This window comes from Drosophila virilis, chromosome 2 (genome assembly GCF_030788295.1).
Source record: "Drosophila virilis strain 15010-1051.87 chromosome 2, Dvir_AGI_RSII-ME, whole genome shotgun sequence".
NCBI classification, from domain to species: Eukaryota; Metazoa; Arthropoda; class Insecta; order Diptera; family Drosophilidae; genus Drosophila; species Drosophila virilis.
In genome coordinates, this window is record NC_091544.1 from 15020928 (window position 1) to 15041706 (window position 20779).

At 41.6% G+C, this 20779-nt stretch overlaps 1 protein-coding gene and 1 long non-coding RNA gene across 8 annotated transcripts in view; one reads left to right on the forward strand and one right to left on the reverse strand.

Moving 5' to 3' along the window:
• SKIP (Shal K[+] channel interacting protein) overlaps positions 1-20779 on the forward strand; it is a 159348-nt gene that overhangs the window by 103674 nt on the left and 34895 nt on the right. The window contains exon 3 of one of the 7 annotated variants that reach the window (XM_032437871.2): positions 17505-17534. The exons of 5 other annotated variants lie outside the window; for them this stretch is intronic. In XM_032437871.2, coding sequence (XP_032293762.1) covers positions 17505-17519 — 15 coding nt within the window. In that variant the 3' untranslated portion in view covers positions 17520-17534. Of the gene's footprint in view, positions 1-638; positions 711-17504; positions 17535-20779 lie in introns of those variants that run through there. One more of the 7 variants, XM_032437868.2, reaches the window with a different exon arrangement.
• Positions 5193-5746, reverse strand: LOC116651477 (uncharacterized). The gene is made up of 2 exons (XR_004304481.2): positions 5660-5746; positions 5193-5270 (listed from the first exon to the last, which is right to left on the reverse strand). It is a non-coding gene; the product is annotated as an uncharacterized lncRNA (long non-coding RNA).

Genomic DNA, 20779 nt, shown 5'->3' on the forward strand with positions numbered 1-20779 from the left:
AAAATGCAATTGCCTGATGCTTGCTTTGTGCCTGACCAACAGCAGCTGCCCCAGCTGCCACAGCTGCACAAACTGCTGCTGCTGCTGCATAAAGTCAGGTAACTCTTTTACATTTCGATTTGATTTTGTAGCTAGACTTTAGCTCTGCTCAGCTGCAGCAAAACTTTACAAAACTTGTGCGCTCTCTCTTTCTGTATATATTGCATCTATTGAATACCAACCCCGCCACCACCCACACACACACTACCTAGTCATTGGCTATTGCTCTTTTATTGATTTGACTTTTGGTAGTGGCTTTTTCAGTTATTTATTTATGCATGGAGCTGCAGCTGGTCTAAACTCACATTCTCGAGTGTTTCAACGCATTTTTATGGCAAAAGTTTTAGTTGGAGCTAAAGTTTTGTGCCCCTAACACTCCGCTTCTTCTCCAGCAATCTCTCGAGAAATAATCAATTTTTGTTTAGCTTTCTCACATAATCAAATTCTGTTTCTATTGCTTATGCTGGCAATCTTTATTTGTTGTTGCTGTTGTTGTGGGCATTTGATTTGCCTATAGCATAATTTGTGAATTTTCTTTTTCTTCAAATGCAATTAAGCTTGAGTAACATTTGACATTTCACTTTTAATTATCATTGCAGGTAAGCCAAAAAGCCATTATCAGCTCGAGACACAGGTTTGAATGTATCTCTATTTAAAACTGTTTGTTCTGACTTACTGACTGATTGATTGACCGATTGGTAACTGATTGCCCATAGCCCAAGTGCAAACTATGAAGCTGCATTTTTATATGATGTACGGAAAGCTCGCCAGAAAATGTGGAAAATGGAAAACGGTTGCATACAGCTTTTTTATTTTAAATAGGATGAGCTTCAAAGTCAATTTCAGACATCTGAATGTTATCGTTTCAGACTTGTTTTACAATTTTTGGTAAACTGAACATCTTTGTTGCCATCTAGTGGATAAATGGACGTCAAATGTTGCAAGAACAAAAGTTTAAATTCAAAGCCTTGAATGGAACTTGCTGTAATTCATTCGATAAACCTTAAGCGAATTGAAAAATATTCTTCACATTTTAAGAACAAATAATATTAACATTTCGAAGCGAACAGCATGGCCCGTGCAAAGCCGGATAGTACCCGCTAGAATATCTATATGTACCTATACACAAGCCGAAACTTGATGATCTAACTTTCAAGTTGACTCGCCCAGTAATTTACACTAATTCAGCCATCAGGCACTGGAGTAAAGCTGAAAATGTCAAGTACAAGTCGTAAGATCATAAATCTTGCCGCCGCGTACAACAACAATACACACAGCAAATGCCTTTGGACGCGTCATAATTTAACACAGCAGCTATGTGCCAGGACATGCCAGAGGATTCTTGTTATTGTTGTTGTTGCTGCTGCTGCTGCTGTGAGCGTAAAATATAAATGTCCAATTTGCGCAGCGTCTGTGCAACTTTGGCGCCAAATGATTAACTTGATTTATGCGTGTGGCGACAAAAACTTTCGCACCAAACAGCTCCAAGGTACACATGCCACGCCCAATTGCCAGGTGTTGTTTCCTAGGTTTTTGGGTTGCAAAGTCAACAAAATATATATGGAGTATATATATGCTTACATACATATATATATATATATATATATATATATATGTATATATATATTTCGTATGTATATATTTACGCAGCATAAAAAACACATTCGCACACTTGCAATCATTTACGGCAACGGGGCGTTAATTTCCTCTTGCCACTAACTTGCCCTTCTATTGCTACACTTTAAGTCAAGTTCTAACCCCACACAACCCAACATCACTCTACCGACAATGTTTTTGTGAGTGTGTGTGTGCAAAAAAGAACAGGAAAAAATAATTCTCTTTGGCACGCAGGGTACATCAAATACGCTTAAAAGCTATATAGCCGATTATATATTAGGGGCTCGATTGGGTTTCGTCTGGCAGATATGTGAAGATTGAGTTTGGTAGTTTTTGAGTTTGATTAAGATATCCTCAAATGAAAGTTTTTCGTTTAAATTATTATTTCTGGCCGATTTTCTATCGAAATTCGGACAACATATCTCTATTGTTAGAACGCTTTCCTATGGCAGCTATATGATTTAGTAGTTCGATGCTTCCCAGATATGTGACACAAGTATTTACTTAAGTAGACAAACTACAGAGTTGTTTTTCAAAATATGGGTTACATATTTCGTCACAAAAATGAAAGGTATTCAAAAACTACGCATAATTCGTCTAACAAGCGCCATTAGTTGCTTCCCCCCAGCACAGGACTCGACAGCTGGCAAGTTTCTCATCGGTCGCAGTGGCCTCATTTGTTTTAATGTGTCAATTTGTTGACATTGTCCTAACTGTCTATGTATGTATGTATGTGTGTGTGTGTGTGTATATGTTTGGGCTTGTTGCGCATACGCCATGTTGCCGGTCAGGCTGAGTGGCTGCTCTGCTCGGTCAGGTTAAGCAAACGCTCACACCTGTAATCTGTCAGTTGGCACCTTTAATACACGTTTAATGCCAGCTGCCTGCATTGGTGCTAGGGGCGTGGCAAATTTCGTCCACTTTGATTTAACATATTGTTTATAAACTTTGAAAAGCATATTGTTACGCGTTTGTTCCTCCTCGTCGTGTTGCCTTTTTTGCCTAAGTTGGGACCACCAGCGGCTGTTCTGTGGATTTTATCGCGTTTCGCTTGTGGCAAGCATCGCTTCTGCCCCGTTGCTACTGTGGCAACAGTTTTATGGCTGGCAAAAGTTGTTGGCCATTTTGACATATTTCACGCTTTGCTTTTATGCTTCCTGCTTACCGAACCAGGCTTAAGTTTAGGCCTTCTGTTTGTTTTTTATATTTATTATTTGTTCTTTGTTTTTCTTTCCTTATTTTTATTTTTCTGCTTCGCTCATAAAAATTGGTTTTCGATGGCGCTTTGTATCTATGGTCCTTGATTGGTGCTCTGGGTCTGCGTTATTAGCCTCAGTTCTTTATGCATTCTGATTTCTTTAACTTACAAGTTGTGGGTTTGCTGTTTTTAATCCCCCGATGTGCTGCTTCTTATCGATCAAAGAAACAATTGTCAGGACTCTAATATTGTGTTGCCACTGTTATTAAAAGCCACTTATGGCCACAACCTTTCGGCCCCATTTACGGCTCAGTTTGTTCTGCATGTGTATAAACCATTAAATTTTTGTTTATTGAGTGCAAAATGATATTGCCTCACTGGACAGCTTTTTCGAGTTTTGTATTTGTGATGCTTTGTTGGAGCATAAATTGCGGCATTTACTGTTTACGAGCCTATGTACACTCGCGTTGCCATTGACACAGCAGTGCTAAGCTGGCACAACATACTACTTTGATACCCTATAAATATGCTTCTTGTGGAATTTTTTTTATAAGTCTTGCCAACATGCATTTGCTAAAACTGTGGACAATCCTATAAGTATTGGGTATAATTTTCCTTAAGGATTTGAGTTTATGGTGTAGGAATTAGTCTAACTACACAAACTCGCATTAAAAACTTATTACTAAGAATTTGCTAGTCGTGCACTCTAATACATTTTAATTAAGCAGTTGCATGTTTCTCAACTTAATGAAAAACTTAATGCAATGCATTTAAATTACATACATTTAAATGATAAAGCTGCTAGGATATTAAAACTAAGTAAATGCAGCTTATTTTGCCTAAGTGAATGTATAACTTTGTGGTTGACTAGCATTTAGCAGCACGTGAGTTTCATAAAATAGGTCTTGTTTGCCGGCTGCATTACAAAATGCTTCCCCTATTTGGTTAGTTTTCGGGCAGGTGTGCGGGGTGTGCTTAATTGAGTTGCAAACGCCAAAGCGAAACGGTATAAAAAGCTAATTGCTGGCCATTGTTGTTAACGTAATGTTACGTAACGCAAAGCAATGCTCATTTCGTTGCGCAACACTTAACACTAATATGTTGAACAGTCCCAAAACTAAGTAGAGGGCGTGGCACATAATGTGCAGCTTACGGTGATCATCGACGGGCGCTGCAACACCTGTTAGCATTCATTAAAACATTAGAGAGAGTACTAACTGCCTCGCTCTGCCTCCATCACTCCCTCTCTCTCTATCTTTATCTCTCTCTCTCTCTCTCTCTCTCTCCCTCTCTTTCTCTCTTCAATGTGTCTGACATCCTAGTTTAGTGCCGCTCTCCTGGCAACCTATTCACCTTACGCCCTCGCCTTAATTTCATTGTCGCGCCCACATTTGCTGACATGGCCGCCTGCTGGCTCTCAGCTCGCAACAATTTTTATTTTCTTTCGTGTTTGTTATTTTTGTTTTTTTATTTTAGTGTTTTACTTTTTCATCCTGTGCCACGTGGAACGTTTCAGCATCGTAAAAAATTCGTCTGTGCCCACACTTGAGTCACACCGACCGGGAAAACGGGCAACATCCCCTTCCCGCTTGTCCCTGCCTTACTATGAGCTGTGAGTCCGCCTCAGTTTGTTTAGTTTTTTGCGGTTATCCGGCGTTTACATTGTCTAAACGCCCGGGCACGGCCAACAAGCGCACGGGATCTCATTTGGCAGCAGAAGTCTCCCTTCTCACCGTCACTCCATACCACACACCATAGGTAGCTCACTCAGCAGCCCCCACCTATGCCACCCTCTCAGCAACTTTTTGTAGCGCACTTTTTTATGGCATTTTGTTGAGCTGCGCCAGCTCTACTCTCCCCGCCCATAGGTGTTTAAACACCCACACACACACTCACATGTCGAGCAGTACTTGGTGTATGTGTTTCGGTCTACCCCCCGTTGTACATTTAATGGCGTTGATATGGTTTTATGACCTTTGTGGCCTGTTACACATACGCCCCGAAAATTGCATTGTTCGCCTTTTTTCGTTTCGTTCCTTTTTTGTTTTTATTACATTTATTTTATGTTTTTTATGATTTTGTGCTTTTGTTTCTTATGTTTAATTTTCGTTCTGCGCCCACGAAGGACCCATCAATTCTAAGTTGATTTTCTTGTACGCAACATGCGAGTCGAGGAAGGGCGCTGCGAAATCATACCGCATTGATTTGAGACGCGGAAAGCTTCTAAAATGTATTCGCTGCACACTTGAGTTCGTTTAGTTCACTCGGATATTTAACATTTCAACGGTTTTATGCAGTTGAGTGCAGCACATTTGCGAACGCTGTCAACCCCAAACGCAATCACCCCTCCACCCAGTCGCTCGCCTCCAGTATTATTTCTAAAAAACAAAGCCCGCCTTTCGCATTTGCGTTCTGGCTGAAGTGCAAAGCATTTGTAAATAAAAATGCAATTTGATTTCGTTTTGTTGTGCAGTGTTCAATGCTGTGCAATGCTGTTCTGTGTTGGGTTTTGTTTGTCGTCGTATTTCAAATGTGACAAATTGAGTGCCCCAAAGCCTGGACAAACAACACCTGCATGGTATAGGTGTGTCTGTGTGTGTGTGTGTGTGCCTGGCGCGCAAAATTTGTTTGCATTTTTATAAGCATCGTCGGGTTATTGATGCCAGACAAGTGGGCGCATCCACCCCGCACCCACCTTCATCCAAAAACGTATAACCGCAAACAGTAAACAGACACACACACACACATACGGCCAAACTCAACAAGAGCTTTGAATTTTATTCCACTCTTCAGAATGACACTCACGATATTTTCATCAACTTGGTTTTTACTGTATTTTCAAAGAGTTTAAAAATACAAAATTTAAATGCGAGTTGATGATTTATGTTTTAGTTGACAAACATTTATGACACACAAAACAACGCTGGCTATGTTCATTTCTCTTACAAATCAAGCACATTTTGTAGTCTAACATGTACTCATATTTATAAAATTCTCTTTAAAATAATAAACATATCAATAGATTTATATCGTGGCAATCAAATAATGACTTATATTAAGAAAATAAATGAGTTATTTAACGCGCCCAAGGTCCAAGAAGTTGTTAGGTTTGCGGCGTTGTTGATTTATGCGAACGTAGCAGACAACTTTATAAGGAAATTGCGTGACTGGTTAATTGAAATGAGAGCGCTGCGCAGTCAAATGAAGTAGAAATAAAAGATGTAGTTGCAAGTGATAGACCCAAAGACACCCACAGCTAAGAAATTCGAAGGAAATAAAGAGGAAAGAAAACGATTAATTAAATTAATATAATTAATAATTAATATTGAGTTTTAATTCTTATTGAATTATTGAACCTTTATTTAATTAACTGAATTAACTTTAATTGTTTATATAAAATATGCTTTGAAATCCAGATCCCGGAAACTGTAAGCATAAATTACGATTATCTATAGTGTATTATCTACAGTATTCCCAATATATAAATAACTAAGTATGTCTGCCACATGACGCTATATACCCAAAGTGCACCTAGACACATAAGAATAGGTATTGAGTAAATGCCAAAACAAAATACAAAAAAAAGGGAAGCCTGTCAAGGCAGCCACTTAAAGCTGCCCCAGAAAGTAGACTACAGAAACTGGCGCAGACATTTTACGAGCGCATGCAAAGCCCAAAAGGCGAATATGGAAAATACACTCAGGCTGAAACTGGGGGCCGCCAGCTGAGTGAAGTATGCTCCGAAATTCATGAGCCACGAAAACGCATAAATATCCAACTTTGCTTCGTTTTTGTTTTTCTCCACTCGCATTTCTTTTTCCTTTTGTGTGTGTGTGTGTGTGTGTGTAAAAAGCATGGCATTAGCTAAGCAAAACAGAGCCTGTAAGGAGTTGGGGGAAAGTCAGCGAAAAAAGAGCGCACGGCAGGCAATTTTATGAAAATTATGACAATAATTGTCATTAAATCAAAAATGCTCAGTAATTGTCTCATAAATTTACTATGCAAATTGTGTGGCAGCAGTATGGGCAGGGGGGTGGGAGCGCGGCGGTAGGATAGCGACAGTTTCGTGTTGGTCGTCGCAATTTTACGATATCAATAAAAGCGTCGACAATATAAACTCAACTTTGGCTTTTTCGGCCGTATTCTGGCATTGGCATTAAAATTGTATGCAAAGCATATTTCTAGGCGCACGTTCGGCTTTGCCGTCCGTTGCTAGCCACAAAAGTTTTTACGATGCCTCATAAAAGCGACCAGCAACTGGCCCCAGACCAACCCGCCGCTCGGTACTCAGGTACACAAGCACAACAACAGAGTTGCTGTAAAGGATTAGATAAGCTGCGACTTGACTGGCATAAAGCCCGAACGCAAGCCTGAACCCATGCCCGAATCCACGTTGGCTTTTATGCCTATGCACTTGTAGTTATGTGCGCATTAAGAACTGCTTCTACTGCTGGCAGTAGTTGCTTACCTGCGCTTTAAAGCCAACCAACGATTAAAGTGCCGCCCCGCCCACACTGCTGCTGCTGCTGCTGTTGCCCACAAATTTACACACAGGCATGTCGGCACGCCAAGGGGCGGTGTTCACAGGAAGCCGCAAAGTGGCTTTTTAATGCACACAGCAGGCTCTGGCCAGGCCAGGAAATTGCAGCAACAACACCAGCAACAGCAGTAGCAACAACAACAACAATAATATGCAATTATATAAAAATCAGACACGGCCGCGCAAAAAATTTAAATAAAAAAATTTGCTTACTTTGCCTTGCAGCTCAAGCGCTGTGTGTGTGTGCGTGTGTGTGTGTGTGCGGTTTGTTGTGTTAATTTAATTAAAACCGTGGGCGTGTCTGTGGGTGTATGTGTTGGTGTGGCCTGTTATGAAGTGCCAAATTGTTGGCAGTCAAATGCACAACAAAGTTGCTGCAGCAAAATGACGCACAGACAGCATTAACATAATTGAAAATGACGCTGCCTCTTGCCACAAGGCGAAGCTGGCTCAAGGTCAGATTAAAGGCGCAGCGCGTTGAATGTCTGCGTGAGCTATTATGTGCTTAAAAATATGGCAACCGGCTGGCGGCCATTTTGCCACGGATCCCCTGTGTCAAATTTCAAGCACACAAGCAACAATGAGTTGGGTTTAAGTTGTGTTGCAGCATGTGAGTTCACACTATATGCTGCACAGCCTTCATTAATAATTCAGAAAGAGTCAGCACTGAACATTTTTTATTATTTTTTTTTTGCTTCATCAATAGCAAAAACCTGGCATCTCACATACATAAACATATGTGTGCGGCAGAAGGCTTAAACTTGTTAAGAGCTCGAGTGCATTAAACTTGGCTACAAATCTCGTAGAGCAGCAACTGATTTATATGCTTATTGAAGCCTACTGTGCGAAGCTTTATTAATTTACACTCTGGGCTCTTGTTGATGTTGTTGTTATCGTTGTTGTTGCTTCTACTGCTGATGCCCCTGACAGTTATATAAATTATTATGTTTTGCTTTTAGCATGATTGAAATGAAATTAAACTGCCTTTGTCAGCTGTATCGCGCGTGTGTGTGTGTGTGTTGTCTAACAGCTGCCAGGGACATGTGCAGACAACAGCAAAAAAAAAATTAAGATAAACTAGAGAGAAGCTCTTTTAGAGAGGGTGATGTGGCAGCAGGCTTGAACGCTGAAATTTCATTTAGAAAATGAAAATTTACTAAACGGCGCACAAAAAACCAGCTTTGGCAGCAGACAATAAGTGTCACGATGCTGGCTGAAGGGGCGGGAGAGCTAGGCAAGCAAAGTGGATGATAAACATATTTCTTTATAAGCGAAGACACATAACACATAAATTTGTATAAAGACTTCTTTCTATAAGGATATATGTATATGAATATTTTCTTTTACAAATTTTAATCATGCGTGCCTAAGTTCGGCTGATCATTTTTACGGTTCTTTCTATTCTCATACTCTTCTATATACTAATTTGACGAATATATTTTATTTATACAATCAACTAAACCTTTAAGGTATATCCGAATCTGTCTGGTTGTCTGGCTATGGAAACTAACTGTTTAACTTTACAGGCAATATATATATATATAGTTGACGGAGTCAATCGGATTTGATCACTATATGTCTATTCGTTATAGAACAATAGGTCGAGAAATGGAAAGTAAAAAGATTCCTTTTAGTGTTTTATTGATGTTAATTATAATTAATTAGCTGTGTCATCCCAAGCAAATAATATATTTTAATAACGCTAATAAAAGCTGAAGACCTTGAGAAATTTCAAATTTAGTTAAGTTGCAAATTATGTACCTTAATCTCCCCTTCTTTACTAGCTGCTAAGATATAAACATTGTCTAGTTATTGCCAGACTTTTGGATACTTGGATACCGCAACGCGTTTATGTCCTTGTAAGGGCATACAAAATTCGGCACACAAAGTAAAGTGTACTGGTTCATTATCAGCCGTATAGCCACATTTTAAATTTGGTTTTATGTGTGTATTTGACAGCCAAAACCTTTTAAATCCATGTTAACTTGCCTAAAAGCGCAGGTTTTTGGCGCCCATTCATTTGTACATATGTATGTCCATACAGTTCTACCCCTGTGCATATGTGCTTGATTTTAAAAATACTTTTTTATTTAGTCGTGTGCTCCTTGGGCGCTTTATGTCATCAGCAGCTAAGCAGCAAATAAATTGAAAAGCATTCAAGTTCTTTGCATATTCGCCGCCCTTTTTTTGGCTTTAACATAAACTGAAATTATGCTGATTGTTGTGCATGTCGTGAAATGTGAAATTTTAAATGCAAAATATGCGCCATGCGGCGGCATGCGGGGGTATTCGTATTCGCATGAGTGCCATAAGCGGCTTATAGATCTAAGCAGATTTGGCTCAAGCTATGCGGCTTATGGGCCTCTTGCTCACGCACTCACTTTAGTTTGAAATGCATGCAAATTAGCAGTGGCTTAAGTACTAACTGCTCTATCTGTTGCTAGACTATAAGATACTCTTTTAGTTCAATCATAATTAAAATCAAATAAAGCATGCCTTTCGGCAACTCAGGCAAAAAGTACGCAACCACATTTTAGGGATTAAGTAACTGTCAGGACAAATGAAATGCAGCTCCCTCTTTCTGACTCTGTCTCTCTTTCTCTCTCTCTCTCTCTGCGTTGTCCGCAGGCAAATGCAATGGTAGTTTCTCCCAATGCGGCATATAAATGAACTCATTATTATAAAACCATGGACAGTGGCAAAGACAATATTTATGCTGCGTCTTAGGCATTTGCAATTTAAGAATTCTACGAGTATTTTTCATTAATTTCAGCATTTAAATATTTACACAGTGGCACATAATTAATTGCCTGGCGACTTAAGTGGCTACAAAAATGCGTAAATTATGCGAAGCAAGCGACCGGGCGTCGCAATTCACACTTAAAGCTGACAGCCAAGAGGCTGGATGTAGATGGTGATGGGGTGCGGGGGCATTGAATGGCCGAAGGTGAAATTTATGCGCCGAAATTAATTTCATGCAAAAACAATTAAGTTAATTTAGCAAAAGGCAACAGCCAAGCAAAAGCGCAGCACAGCCAGAAAAATCAGGCAAATGAAATATAATAAACTTTGCAGAAAGACTTTGCAGGGGATGGTGAGGGGTGAAACGAGCTGTCAGGGTGTTAAAGGGGTTGGTGAAAAAGGGCTTTAAATTTCCATTGCTATGTGCGTGGCTGTGTGTGGGTGTGTAAGGTGTGAGAGTATGCGTGTAATACAAACGCAATTAAAACACACTCAAGAGGCGCAAACAACAGACAACAGTGGCTGCCAACAGAAACAGACTGAAACGACACCGTAAAACATTTAAATGCCGAATAGACAAGGCAACCAAAAGAGCCAGAGCTGTAGGTCTGGCCTGGGCTGTGGGCGCCAGGGTGAGGGAATTGTTTCACAAGGGCTGCTGGCCTGGAATTTCGCTTTCAAATTGCGTTGGCGCGTGAAATATCTATATGTGAGAGGCTGCGAAAGGATTGCGAATTCGCCAGGCAATGTATTTCCCATAATAAAAAACAGCATTTAATTTGCGAGCAGCATCACAACAAAAAGCAGAAATATCAGTTAAATCGGCGTGCCGAAGATTAAATACCCTTGTGGACATATGGCACCGAAATGCTGTTATCACATTGGATAGAGAAAAACGATTTTCCACGGATTTCCATATACATATATAAGATATAAAAATTCATTAAAGAAAGACAGACGGACGCCTGTCCTTACTGGGCAAAAATATTCATAGTGATAGAGCATGAAAAAAGTGAAATTCAAAACGCTTAAAAAAGGAAAACCCAGACGAAAGCAACTGGCAGCATTAAACGACTCATTGGACGCTGGGCTCATTTATCACGCGAATGTCAAGTCGACCGAGTGCTCAAAATGCTTTTTAATTGCATTTCAAATGACAGCCAAGTGCCTGAACCCACTCAAAAGCTACAGAGCTGCACAGCTGTAGCGCCATCTAGCGTTGGCCAATGGCTACTGTTGAGGTGTTAAATGAAACGTGGAACGAAAGCAGACTAGACCAGAGCTAGCACCAGAGCTAAAGAGTGAAGGTGGCAGCAAGTGTGCTTGGAGTGCGAGTGTTTTGGGCTTACGGTGACATTGACACAACCCCTAGGCATTGAACAACCCTCTACGTTTACAACCCACCCAAGCCCAAGCCCAAGCCCAACCCCTAACCCAAGCCCAACGCAAAACCGAACCGAGCAGTTCAGCTTGCAACTCACAAGCGTGCAATAAATTTTTCAATGTCATGCGTCTCGTGCGCGCAATCTATATAAAACAACAACAACTACAAAGCAATCGCACATGACAGCCAGACAGCAGGAGCCACCCACCCAACACCCGCAACAAACGGCCAACTGCTGCCAATCTGGCGACCGCTAAGCACCCAACAGCAAAACAAACTTCCAATCAGACCCAAGCCAGGCTCCTGCAGCAGCTACAGCTCCTGCCTTGACTGCTGACTGCCGGCTGCCGACTACCGACTGCGGACTGCTGGCTGACTTTGTGATAAATGTGCTACAGCTTTTTGTCTCTTACTTCATTTGAAGTTGTTCGCCTTCGGTTGGATGTGGAACTGACTTCGCCAGCTAGCGGCTATCCCAACGCCAAGCAAGCACCCCAGCTAGTCCAATCCCCAGCTAGCTTCCATGTACTTGTGGCCGTCTGTGCATGCTACCATAGCTCCCGCTCATAGTTCCCGCTCCCACCGCCCACTGCCACCTCCCGGCTCCCAGCTCCCCCTCTTAGTTTTGAAAGTGTTGAAGCAGCACTTTGGCAGCGCATCAACGCCAACGAGCTATGCTGTGCTCTGGGCTGTCCCTCGGCATATTTGCTTTTTATCTGCGCTTTGCATGTGGCTGTGGAGTAAACTCAGCTTTGTCTGCGCCCTGCGTAGTTTTTCTTGTGCACAAGTTACATTTTTAATCGCGCCTTTGAGACTTCATTAGTGCGAAGAACCCAGAGAAACGCAATATGAATGGCTAAGAGCAGCAAGCAGCAGCAGCAGCAGCAACTGGAACAGGGTTTGGTCTCAGGTTGGGTTTGGGGCATTGAGTTTCGGGTTTGGGCGCGCGTCTAGAACATGTGCGGCTCAAGAGCAGTTGCCAGTCGCTAGTGTGAGTGTTGTTGCTGTTGTTCTCTGCCAAATGGCGCATGAAGCAACATCAGCAGCAGCAGCAGCATCAAGCGGCTACAACAGCATCAACGCCAACTCTCTTATAGCCGCTGTCTGGCACTTGAGTGCGTCAAGTGTTTTTTATAACTCCTTTTCTGTTCAGGTTTAAATGAAGTGTTTGTCTTGAGCTTCAAGTGTGGCGTGTTTTGATTTTTATTTAAACTAAGATACCGACAACAACAACAACAGCAATAACAACAGCAGAAACGGCGGCTGCAAACAACTTTCATCAGCTTTGCTGCTCACTAAATGCCTCTCGAAAAATTTATTGTTGATATTTGCGCACGCACTTGATGTGCGCTGTTCGCGTCGCAGCCGGCGTTACACCTTTCACTTAGACGCGCTTGACAAGTTCGACATTGTTGTCGTCACACATGTCGTATGCGTGTTACGTGACTTTTTCTTTTGGCAAAACATAAAATATGCATAAATTCCAACACGACGCAACTTTTGTCTTCAATGTCGTAAAACGCAGAAAAAATAAAGAAATGAAAAGAGGAAGAGCACACAGGAACCCGTAAAGTATTCCAAGCTGCGGAAGTGAAAATGTTTTGCGACGAACTGGAACAATACTACAGCAAGAAATAATATTTTCATTTCATTTGCAGCTTATTGACAATTGACATGAAAATGTGGCTGTTCTTCTTTTTCTCGTTGCTGTTTTTATGCTTTTGTTATGCGACTGCAAATAAAGCAATAAAAACACAAAAGCCAAACCAAACCGAACTGAACAACAATGCACTAAATAACCAACAAGCTTGGCCGGAAAAGTATCTAAAATTGTTTAAGCTGCTGACACATAACGTTAACATTTACTTTTTCACTCATTTTGCGCCAAAAAAAAAAAAAAAAAAATACTTAAGCCCCAATAAAAACTTGTAAAATTTATTTAAAATGCATTTTCAGTTGCGTGTTGCAAGAGGCAGTTTTCCGTTTTGTGCATGAACCGTGTTGAAATATTCAATAAATCCACTGTAACTGTTAAGCTATAAAAACATACATAATAATTAATGTACAATAACAATATTATTGCAATTGCAAGCGTATTTGAAAACTCCGTAAGGAATCTAAATCAGTTCTGAAGAAACAAGGAACCAGAATAAAATAAAAACAATACAGACAAAAAAAAATAAGAAAGTCACAGTTAATATGGGTTATACTTATGAAAATAATATGTATGGTTTTTTATAAATTCTCTCATTTGACAATAATTTTTTTAAAACAGAATTTCTCAATTTCTCTTTACGTATATTATTCTGCTCAGTTCCTATAAATGAATTTCATATTTAAAACGTGTTCTAATGAACCATGAAACTTTTTCTAAATTGTATTCTTAAGAAACGTTTTAAGCAAGCTGCAACTGCCAGAAAATCGACTATGTCTTAACAAGTTTAATTCATTTCTGCCCCTAATCATATTATTTAACAAAGGCATGGCAAATCATAATTGCGTGACCTGCAATTCTGCGACTTTGCAGTTAAACAGTTTAAAGTTGCATTCAATTTTTGCTTGTATTTTATTTTATTTTGATTTTTTTTTTCATGTCTGTTGTGCAGTGCACTCTACTTGCTTTGATATCAAATATGCCAGCAATCTGTCTGCATTTTAAATGAAACCGAAGAAGATTTATTGTGTACGGTCCAATACGAAGCCCGCACACTCTATCTAACACACCCCCAAGCGTCGCTGAGGTGTCAAGTGTTGTGCAGCGATGCGTCGACGGCTTGTAGCATAAATTATGTTTTATTGAAACGGATACTTTGACAGCAAATCTGAGCGCAGACTTTTCAATCAGCGTGCTGCAAACTGTTGCTGGCCAGGACGAACAGCAAGAGCAGCAACAACAACAACAACAACATCGAGGACAACAAGAACAACAACAGCAAGAGTAAATAGATAAATCACAAGACATCCTGAAGCGCTGACTAACTGCCGCACTGACTAGCTGAGCTCGATAATTAATTAGCTTTTAATGCTGCCGTCGCGTCGCATCGGACGTGGGACATGGAAGGTTGGCAGTTTGAGTGCATTTAGTCAAACGGAAAATGATGCTGAGGAATGCCAAGGCGAATGCCAAGGAAAATCCTCAAGCGCAGAGTTGTGATTCTGACAAGCCAGACAATCGCATACGCACATCCAGTCGGAATTAGAGCTGTAAGAGAGGGAGATGGGGCGCACATAATGCTTGATCCTTTGTAGACATTTCGTTAAAAGTTAGCAGGGAGCACATAGCTCTAGCTCTAGCTGAACCAAAGCACTGCCAACAATCAAATCAAAAGCAAACAATGAACAAAAATGTAGGAAAACATAACCAAAGATAAGCGGCTTGCAGCGCTCAAGCAAAAAAGATGGCGACAACGGGAACAACAACAACAACATCAACAGAAGCGGCGGCAACGATGTTGTTGTAAACGGAAACGCAGACATGAAAAAAATGGCAGCTCGAAAGAAAGAAAACACGAGCATAACCCAATTGGGGGCTGAGTGTGGTGTGGTGAGTGTGTGTGTGTGTGTGTGTGTGTGTGTGTCCTTGTTGTCCTTGTTGTCCTGTGCTGCGCTGTGGTTGGGCACTGCCTGTTGTCTGCTGCAAATACCGCAACATGTACTCAAGCAGATAATGTTAAATACCACTCGAGGACGTAGCACCAGCAGCAGTAGCAGCAAAAGGAAGCAGCAAATCCATGTAACAACAAAAGACATAAGCGAGAGCCAGCAGTAGCAGCAGCTGTAAAAGGACACCAGCAAAGGACATGGCCAGCGTAAATGCGAAATGCGAAAAATGAAACCGAAAGCTCGACAGTCCAGTCCCAGACACACAAAAGTTCAAAGACTCTCGCCAAAAACTGTTGCAAGCCCCCAACTAAACGATGCCTGGGCCGGAAAATTTAAGCGCAACATTAAATAATTTACAAACAAACGGCGCAACGGTCGCCTTAATCGCCGGAAATACGCCAGCAACAAAAAGAGGCAGCAGCAGCATTAAGAGCAGCAGCAGCAGCAGCAGCTGTAACGACGGCAGCAATGGGTGCTGCTCGACGCATGTGCAACTGGCGCTCACGTTAAAAGGAAAATCAATAAAACGTGCGAGGCGGCTGGCTGGCTGCGCCTCACTGTCGCACGCGGTGTTGCCGCCACTTTTACTTTTTGCCGTCGTTGCGGGCGCAAGACGCGACACGGGCAACGGCTGCCAGGACAAGCAGCTTCCGATGCCGACGCCGTCGTCGACGCTTTGTCATTTGCTTAGCCTGCAGCTAAATTTGCCTGTCTGCCTGACTGTCTCTCTGTCTGTCTGGCTTTGCGGGTACACAAGCGCACACGCACACACACAGAACTTGCCGGCTTAGGTGTGGCACATGGCAGCTGTTGCCCCTTCAGCCGGGGCTACAAAGTGCAACAAACCGAATTGAAATTGTATGAGAGGGCGTTCTTATTTTTTGCATTTTTATAAAGCAGCTTGTGAATTGGTCAGACAGTCAGACAGTCGTACGAGCGTTGAAAAGCGTTAATCTTTGAAATAAAATATCTATTTGTTTTGCCGCGAAGCAAGCAAAAGCTTTGGCAATAAACCGCTCGAAACCGTATTCAACCACCAAAATGCGTTGCATACTTTCGAGCGCGAGTCGCGGCATTTTGATTATCTTTAACGCAAAGCGACTTTCCATAGACTTTGCATAAATTTTGGCACAACAAAAAACTTCCACTTGTGTTGGTCTGCGTGTATGTGTATGTGTGTGTGTGCCTGTTTGCATATATTTTTTCGGCATCTTTTACTTAGCTACACACTTCTAAGCTCTTGCAAATTGACAAAGAACTTCACATTGCCTTGCCGGTGCGCCCACACTCTAATGCCAGCTCCGTCTTTCTTATTCTCTCACTCTCTCTTTCTCTCTTATACACTCTCTTTTCTCTCTGCTTATATTGCTCACTCAATTTCTGTTTGATTTTTTGGGGCTTCTTTTCGGCCAGGTGCTTCATTTTGCGTTTCTTCGTTTGCCTCGCAGTCAGCTTTATTTGCATATCAACTATGTCTGTGTTTGCTTGCATTTGTGAATGTGTGTGTGTGTCTCAGTGTGTATGTGTGTATATGAGCGTATTTGTGCCGCGCGCTAACATTTTGTTTGTATTTCATTAATATTGCAGAGGTGGCGTTGTTTGAAATCAAAACATAAATATTAACATTCATGAATTGAAACTGAAATTGTATCGCCGGGAGCGCATTTCCTGAACCCGTAGTCATAACCCCAGCCCCGACCCCTTGCCACACCCACACGCGACACTGTGCAAAAATGATATAAATGCTGCCACACAAGCCGCAAACCAAACAAAAAGCAGACAGACATAGACACACACTCACACACACACACACTGGCAACACATGCAACAACATTTTCAACAATATTCAACCAAAAAAAAAATTAAATAAAAAGGCGGGTAAATTTAAATTATACTGTGAAATGCAAGGCAAATATTATCGTCTAGCCGAGATCAGTCAGCTGAACAGCTGCTCATACATATGTCAAGCCCAGCCCGCATATAGCCGCTGCGGCCTACCCTAACTCTTGCTATTACCCATAAACCTACCCACACATAGCCCACTCTTGCGTGCAACATGCACTTGTTGTCCTGATTTGCTTATTTTTCGTTTAATAACCACATTTTGTGGCATGTACAAGTTTTGTTTTATAATTTTAAGCAAATACCAGAGATAGCATTTGTTGATATCACTTGATGTCAGACAGCTAAAGACTGGAAATATGGACAAACTCCTCTAGCGCTTTATTTACTTATAAGAAAGCCTTCAACTTCATCTTTATGAAGCCTTCATCTGACACTTTTCTTTTTAAAACCATATCTTAGCATGTACGCCATATTTTTCAATATTTTTTATTTATCAATCTAATCTAACTCACAAAATATTTTTCCTATCTTTTCAGGTATGTCAACAATAACCAAATAATTTATCTTCCAACTCTACCGCTAGATGTTTCATCAATGTATTTATCTGCACTTGAAGAACACGTCATCGTACACGTATCATTTATACTAACAAGCATATTTTTTTGTTTATTTTTTCGTTTAACAAAACTAACCTAAAAGCTAACCTTAACTTTGGTTTATGTATGTACTCTATGTGTGTATCTAATTTTATGTATACGTGTGTTGCTCTCACTCATCTTTCTGTTTAAACTTTATGCTGTTATTGTTGTTGTGTGTGTGTATTGTGTGTGTTGTTACAAATTGTGGTAAATATTTAAACGTTTTCATTATCATTTTGTTTTATGCCAACGCTGACAACACAAATCTGTCAGAGATTTGCAAAACCGCCGAAAACAATTTGTGTGCTTAATTAAAAATTTAAATTACATCAAATATGTGGACGTGGGTGTGGGCGTGGCTGCAACAATTTGTGCGTGTGACAAATTTACGGCAAGCCGAAATAATGGTAAAGTGCAGGCCCTGCTCTGCCATTACAAGTATGACATGCATTATTGCCAAAAGCCTGGCACCGAGCTGCCATCCACCAGGCCAGGGACAAGCCGTGGCCACATGCTGCCACACTAATTTGTGCATTCCCAAGTTGCAAGTGCGAAAAACAAAACGCCGCCACCAAGTTGCAGGCTTGAAAACTTTGGCCTCGTCCTAGTCCCAGTCTTAAACCAAGTCCTCCTGCTGGTGCTCGTACTGCTCCTGCTGCTGCTGCTCCAGGTCCTGTGTTCGTCCTGCTCGTTGTTGAGTGCAGAAATTAATTGCATTAGAAAAGTTGCACGGAGTCGCACATGTGGCAGGCGGCAACTGGCAACTGGGTGCGCCAAACTTGCGCTTATTTAAGTTTAGAAATGTCTTGGCAAAGTTACCAGCAACATCCCCCACACCCTACCCACTCCTTTGGCGTGCTGTACAAACGTTTGTCAGCAAACTTAATTTCTGAACTTTTTCGTTGCCAGCCAAAGCAAATGGCATACACCCAACCACGTTCCCCACACACCCCTTGCAATCGGCGCTTACAAAATGCTCGTCACCAACTTGGTCGCTTATTCAACGTCTTCTCATGAAGATGTTGAGGGCGAAGGCATCTTTGGTGTGGGTTGGGCTCTCTTTGGTGCATATTTTAAAGCGCCGCCACTAGACGAAACTTGCCAGACGCACATTTTACATAAATGTTGCACTTAAATGCACATTTTGTCATAATGCGCCAAAAAGAAATTCCCCTCAAAATTGTAAAGAAAATACGTGGCGCAACTTTGAGCCAAATTAAGATTCTTGGCTGCGGCACAAGTCCATAACAATTTTCAATAAATAACATTTTGTTGATTTTCAACGAGGCGGCGTATGAAAATATGCACAGGAGCTCAAGTCGGGTGAATGCACTCTCGACGAGTAAATACTCCGTAACCAAAGTTCAATTAATATATAGAAAAGGCCGAATATTAAAAAACGCCAACAGCTATCCTAACAAACAGCTACTTTCAATCAAAAACCTATAACTAAAAGAAGAAATAACTTAAAACAAATTTGATATGTTTTTGGTAAACAAGATCAACCGTTCCAAATTTTACTTTCATTTTGCTAAGCACAATTTATATCTTTGATATCTAATTCTTTATATTTATTTTCTTATCAAACATTTCCAATAGATATAGGGTATATAAAAATACTGTAAGACGGATATACTTTCTGCATCGCAGTGAAAAGACAACCGAAATGAAATGTTTAATGCAAATGCTGTGCATTGGCTTGGAAGCTGCACATATGCGTGCGCATGCGAGTGTATGTGTGTGCTTGTTAGTGCAATTGCACACAGGCAAGTGCAGCTTTTGTCTCTGCCCCCTGCCCTCTTGTGTCACGCCTTGTGCCAGGCAGCTCGTTGTCAAAGTTACTTTGTATTGAAATTAGACACATTTCCGTGCATGCAAAATGCCAACGGCTGCAAGGACTTCCACTTTGCCATTTTGCGCATTGATATGCCAATGCAAATGCAGGCGAAACAGTTGAGCAGCTGCGCAGGTGTGAGGGTGGGCATGCAGTCAGTCGGACAGACAGATAGACTGACGGAAGGCAGGTAGTGGGGCGCGCTGCAAAGTATGCTATAGATTTTTGCTCGAGCGCCTTGCACATCCTGTGCGTGTGTGACAACGACACCGGCGACACTCGTTGACATTGGGGCGACAATGCGTCAAGCTGGCGCACCCTTTTTACACACACATACACATACACACACTCTGACACATTCACTAATTTGCATATTTATGCAATTATACGCTACCTTTTGTGCACGGCTACGGGTTTTTGTGCTCTACTCAACTTTTCCGCGCACTCAACCCTTTTCGGCGGCTTTACCAAACTCAACCTGCACTCCACCCTCAACCTCAACAGTTGGTCGCGCCCGCCGTCAGGTCGCGCACAGCATGTCACTTGTCACGCCAAACACGAACACGTTAAATGTCAACAATGAAGTGACGCAGCAGCGGGAACGGTCATTGTCCTCCTGCCTTTTTCCTGCTGCCCCCTCTCTGCCGCCAGCTGCCAACTGCCGACTACCGACTGCCTCCTGTGCGCCTGTGTCGCACGGCAAGTGGCGTTGCATTGAGTCGAGACAACAGCAGACGGTCCGGCCGCTCGACTTGCCTGACATTTGACACTGTCACAGCGTTTAGTGATTTATTTCATGTTGACATGCGTCGTTGTCATGAGAGAGGATCAGTCCCCCATCTGCGCGCGCCCTCATACCCCACGTCTTTTAAAAAAGCATAAATAGAAATTGCGCTTAATTTTTGTTTTTGCCATTTGCATTGTCATAACAAACTGCATGCAAATGAAGTTATGAAATTACTCAGCAGCCGCCTCCCTCACTACTCACAACCATCTTACTCCAGTCCCCACCCCGCTTATTGTGGCAGCAACCACAACCACAAAAGCCGCGTGGCAAGTCGCAAAGGGTGCTCTTCTGCTGCTTGGTATCTTCAACAAGCGATCTCTCAATCATCGTTGCGTATTATGAAATTGTATAATTTTCTGGTGTATCCGTAAGGGTTGTGCACAACCCCCAGGCAGCTCCTCCGGTACTTCAATTAGAGTTGTGTCAATAAAAACAAACAAAAAAAAAAAACAAATATAAATAAATGCGAACCAAGTGAAGACTTCTATCTCACACATCTTGTAGCATGCCGAAATTAAATCAGCTTACGGACACTTCTTCGTAGCCAGTTAA